We start from the raw sequence: 5,267 nt of genomic DNA on the forward strand, positions 1-5,267 counted from the left end.
CTGCTGCTACTGCTAATGCATTATTGTGAAGGTGAATAGATCTTCTTTAGCAGTAGTTAAGCTTCCGTAATACTACTTTTAATTACAAGCTATTCATAGCATAAATACGACTGTTGCTATCTTTTTCTGATGTTAGGTTGAGAGTTTGTTCCAGAAATATCACAGTAGGCGTAGCTCAAGGATCAAAGCTCCATCTCGTAACACCATCCAGAAGTTTGTCTCACGCATGTCAAATTCTCATACATTGTCATCATCTAGTACTTCTACATCTAGTTCAGAAAACAGGTTAGTATTTTCCTAAAGGAATTAAAAGCTTTATTCTGCAGTTTTCTTCTAATTTTGAAGGTTCAGAATCACCTACATTCTTTTTGTTCAAAGCTGCTTTCATTTCAAGCCACATTAAGTCTGTATTTGCAAACAATCAAGTCAAGCATACATTAGTCACCGTGAAACCAAGTGGGCCTATATGCTTTTTAACTTCTGTTTGAAAAATGTTAAGTAGAGTTGTGAAAATAATTTTTTTGACCTTTTATGAATTTGGGGAGCAAACTTTTGAAATGTAAGTGCAAGACTGAAGCATATATTAACTCTGGAAACCTATTTCTGTGCATTTGTTGAAATACAGCACTTGTGCAAATGTTGACAAGTGAAAAAACATGACTCTCTTCTTCTCTTGTCCCACTTCAGAGAAGTGCTTATGCCTATGACAATATACTGAAAAATTTTGGGGTGAATGCACTCTGTGTAAACATATATAAAAATATGTATAAAAACATAAGGAAGCATATATTTTTAAAAGCATTTAATGTAAAATGGGTAATTATTTTAAGGGAGCTAGTAAACGATTATGATTTTTATAGTTTATGCAATATTAAACAGTGTCTTATTTACCAATCTTAAGTGATGTTTGATTCCTTTTATTTTTTTTTCCCCTGATGACTACTGCTTAAGTGCTTTTGCATGTACTTTTCCTTGATTTTGAAAAGATATTGGTTAATTTCTTAAACAAATGACTTCTGCATGTGTTAGTGGGTGAACTAGACATCCTCTACAGAGGCCAAACCACAGAAGACAACCTAAACTGAGGCTTTCTTTTGTGTAAAATGAAACCTAATTTAAGGAGTACCTTGATATGTTGCTTTGTGATAATAAGCATGATGAGTAAGTTAGAGAATATATTCAGACAGGTTTGTAATTCTGATGTGCAGATTGTGATCTTAATGTCCCATTACAGAATCATAGAATCTTTGGATTGTAAGCGACCTTGAAGGTCATCTTTTACTTATTTTTCCAAATGGTGTCACTGTAAATAAGTTGCATAAACAAAGCAGTTAAACACATCATCTACTCTGGAACTACTTCACTGGCAAGCGAGTTTCTTTAATGTAGGTACCTTGTGCAGGAAATTTTTTTTTTTTTCCATAGACTAGGCTTCACTGGATTGTGAACTTCACTGCTTTAGTTCTTGTTTTTAACAGGATGAAAGATTTTTTTCAGTTGTTTGCCAGTGTGCCTGATGGTTACTTCCTGGCATTACTGGTTCGTTGGGATAAGTTGGTGTATTGTGCAAGTCTAGTCTTGCATGATATAAGTATTGGAGAACACTGAGCATCAGATTTGAGATAAAAGTTTACTTGGTTCTAGTAATTACTGTGACTGGCAATTATTTTTAGTTCACTACTAATTCTTCAAAAGTAAAATTAAATTTAAATTAGTACTTGTGTTTCTATACATGGTGTGGAAATACATTTTTCACTGTAAGCTTATTTTTGTGCATTTTTCAAGGAAAAAATAGTGTCAACCATTTACAAGGAAATAGAAGTGAATATATGTGTATAGAAATAATGTATATACAAATTAATTTTATTTTTTAAATAAATAAATTTATGAACAAATACAGGGTTCCTGCAAACTTTTAGACAAACACCAACTATAACTTGCTATGAATAGTAAGGGTTTTGCAATTTAAATAATGCAGAAGATTAAAATCCATGTTTTTCACTACCTGTTGTTTAAGTTCAGAGTAATTTTTCTGGTGAAATCTGGTTATATCCATTTAAAAATTAAGGTGCGATAAATAAAATGGAAGCAACATGTAAAACGGAAGATATTTTTTTTAAATGTACATATGACATGTAGCTATGTTAGTGTGCATGTGAATCTATTGCATCTCATTTCTGTTACTGGCAGAAAATTCTTGAGTGGCTGTTATCTTCTGTTAATCTTTTGAGTTTTATATATGTTCATCAAATAGTAGTTAGTTTCCTGTAACGGGCTAAAGACTACCTTATGACTCAGTACTCTGAAAGCAGTGTCATGGAAAAAAATGTGGGTAGCTTTCAAAATATGAAAATTTCTTTCTTTTTCAAAACCAAATTACAAGTAAAAAAGCAAATGTTGGTTTGTTTAAAGAAGCCTTGGGGAAAAAAAATGTAAGTGCCCAAGGCTGGGCCTTTCAATCTCTAATTGGTATCTGACCTAGTTTGAGAAGATGTCATGCATTTTGTGACTTTCCTTTTAATTTCAATAAAGTGTTGTCTTGTACTCACTGCTTCTAAAAACTTGGTTGCTTATTTATTCAGACCAAGGTTTAGGAGAATGATTCATGCATAGCCTATAGTTACTCAGAAATAACTGTAATAAACTGGAAGGTAAATCTTTTTTCACTGTTAAAGCCTGTTCTGAATTCTGATATGCCACTTTTACAATCGTGAATATCTGTTTTTATAGTATGAAGGATGAAGAAGAACAGATGTGCCCCATTTGCTTGTTAGGCATGCTGGATGAAGAGAGCCTAACTGTGTGTGAAGATGGCTGCAGGAACAAATTACACCACCACTGCATGTCAATATGTACGGTGTCATCTTTGTCTTTTTAAGTTCTGGTGACTCTAAATATACAAAAGTATTATAACTTAGTGCATTTCTATTGGGTTTTTTGTTTGTTTTAGAAGTTAAAAAAAAAAAAAAAGAAAAGAAAAAAAGGGAAACCTGGTTTTAAGTGATGAATGGTAGCTCTTTGTGAGAGTTTGGTATCATTTGGGTACTATTGATATGCCTTATTTTATCGGTTATTCACAAATCAAGTTTGTAATTTGATGCTTTGAGAAAGCAGTTACCTACAGGCCTAGAGGTTTGCTCCTCTTTTACCTGAGTGAAAAGATTATGTCCAATTACAGCAAGGTTAAGAACAGACTTTTAGCCCACTGTGACTGGTCATTAGAATGCAGGAAAGTCATCTACTATTAACTAGGATTATTATAGTGAATGACAGAGTATGCTTAAATACTACATTAAATAAAGCATATAAATAATTATAGTTTACTTCAACAAATAAAATTTAATCTCCCATATTTTAATACTTTATCAAATATATTACCTATGTTTGAGGTACAAAAGGAACTGCATTTCAATTCATAACTTTTAATACTAATTTTAATTGTAGTGTTAAACTGAAGCGTTTCTGCATGCAAAAAATGCTTAAATACCCATATTTATCAGGCTGCTGCAAATGGCTCTGTTCAGAAGTGTTTATCCTGAAACTAATGTTCTTCAGTAAAACCTAGAAATAGTAATCTTCTGGTTTTATACACTCTAAAATTGCAGTACCTATTATCCTGTTGCTGTGTTCCAGGGGCAGAAGAATGCAGAAGAAACAGAGAGCCACTTATCTGTCCTCTTTGTAGATCTAAGTGGAGATCTCATGATTTCTATAGGTAAGGATTCAGTCTGTGTATAACCAACTATTTGTTTCTGGATCCTTAGTTGATGTTCCTAAATATGATAAAGTATTTACTTCAGTAAATGTTTCATTTGTTAATCCATGTTATTTGTTGTTAATCTGTAGTCATGAATTGCCAAGCCCTGTGGATTCTTCTGTTCTCCGTGTGGTTCAGCAGCAAACTCAGCAGCAATCTACATCAGGATCACAGAGAAGAACCCAAGATAGCCATTTTAACCTTACTCATTATGGGGTCCAGCAGATCCCTTCTACGTATAAGGATTTAGCTGAGCCATGGATTCAGGTAATCTTACTTTGTAAAAGAAGCTTCTAAATGCAAAACCTGTTTTTGAACGGTTTTGCTAGATTTGTCAGATCAACAATTCAGAAATTTATTCTGAATCCCCATCAGCTTTATGGTTGATTATTATTGGAAAGAATTACATTTAACTTGCATCAGAAGAGAAGGATTTCCAGTTTTGTTTTAACTGTGATTTCAATTTTGGACTTCATCTCAGGCCTCGTATTAAAGGTCCATGTAATCAAATGTACTATTCTTAACTCTAGCTTTGGTTGTGCAAGTTTAGCATAAATACAAAGTTGGAACTTACTGTTACCCAAGTTGTGTTGCAGGAGCTGAATGACCTCTGGAGTCTAGAGGCAGGTTCAGCTGAGCAGGTTCACACACTTAAAAGTGGGAGAACTTGTATTGCCTGTGTTTCTGCTGTAATTTTTGTCTGGTATACTTGGACCTTGGTTTCAGGGTTGTTTATATAAATGTCTAGAAACAAACTCCATACTGAATAATTAAAATTCAAAGTGAGTGAAACCATCCATACGGTCATCCTCCCACTTCTCTTAACAGAGTTTTTGGAGAACTGATGTCTTATCATTTATGATGTTTCATTTCTTTCACAGACTCTTTTTTTTAAGACTCTGTACCTTCTGACACATTTTTGCTGTCAGTCGTCTTAAGGTGATTTTTTCACCAGAAACATTTCTTTGCTCTTTTTGATCACTCTTCTCAGATACTTAAGTTGCAGTATTACTCAGTTTGACTCCTGTAATGTTGCCTTTTCCTTGGCAGGTATTTGGAATGGAGTTAGTTGGCTGCTTGTTTTCTCGAAACTGGAATATACGAGAGATGGCACTTAGACGTCTTTCCCATGATGTTAGTGGTGCTCTATTACTGGCTAATGGTGAAGGCACTGGAAATTCTGGAAGCAGCAATGGAAACAACACAAGTGCTGGAGCTCTGGGAGCAGCTAGTGGGTCATCTCAGACCAGTATCTCAGGAGATGTGGTGGTGGAATCCTGCTGCAGTGTGCTGTCCATGGTCTGTGCTGACCCTGTCTACAAAGTGTATGTTGCTGCTTTAGTAAGTAGTTGTTTACTTGTTGTATTCTAGTAATTTCAAAGTTACTTTGAAGGGGAGGGAAAGGGAGGAGATATAAGAAATCAGGAATCCTACTAATTGTTGTTGAGTACCACTGATAACCTAACTTTTAACTGTTATCTGAAAGTGGGATGAACAAAATATTCAGCAG

General features: G+C 34.3%; 1 protein-coding gene across 1 annotated transcript in view; it reads left to right on the forward strand.

The window, feature by feature from the left end:
* The window catches only part of MAP3K1 (mitogen-activated protein kinase kinase kinase 1, E3 ubiquitin protein ligase), a 21,027-nt gene that overhangs the window by 4,480 nt on the left and 11,280 nt on the right, over window positions 1-5,267 (forward strand). The window contains exons 5-9 of the mRNA XM_010292193.1: window positions 137-285; window positions 2,731-2,852; window positions 3,634-3,715; window positions 3,847-4,024; window positions 4,808-5,098. Of these exons, the coding sequence (XP_010290495.1) occupies window positions 137-285; window positions 2,731-2,852; window positions 3,634-3,715; window positions 3,847-4,024; window positions 4,808-5,098 (822 nt within the window). The remainder of the gene's footprint in view (window positions 1-136; window positions 286-2,730; window positions 2,853-3,633; window positions 3,716-3,846; window positions 4,025-4,807; window positions 5,099-5,267) is intronic.

This window comes from Phaethon lepturus, unplaced genomic scaffold (assembly GCF_000687285.1).
Source record: "Phaethon lepturus isolate BGI_N335 unplaced genomic scaffold, ASM68728v1 scaffold10908, whole genome shotgun sequence".
NCBI lineage: Eukaryota > Metazoa > Chordata > Aves > Phaethontiformes > Phaethontidae > Phaethon > Phaethon lepturus.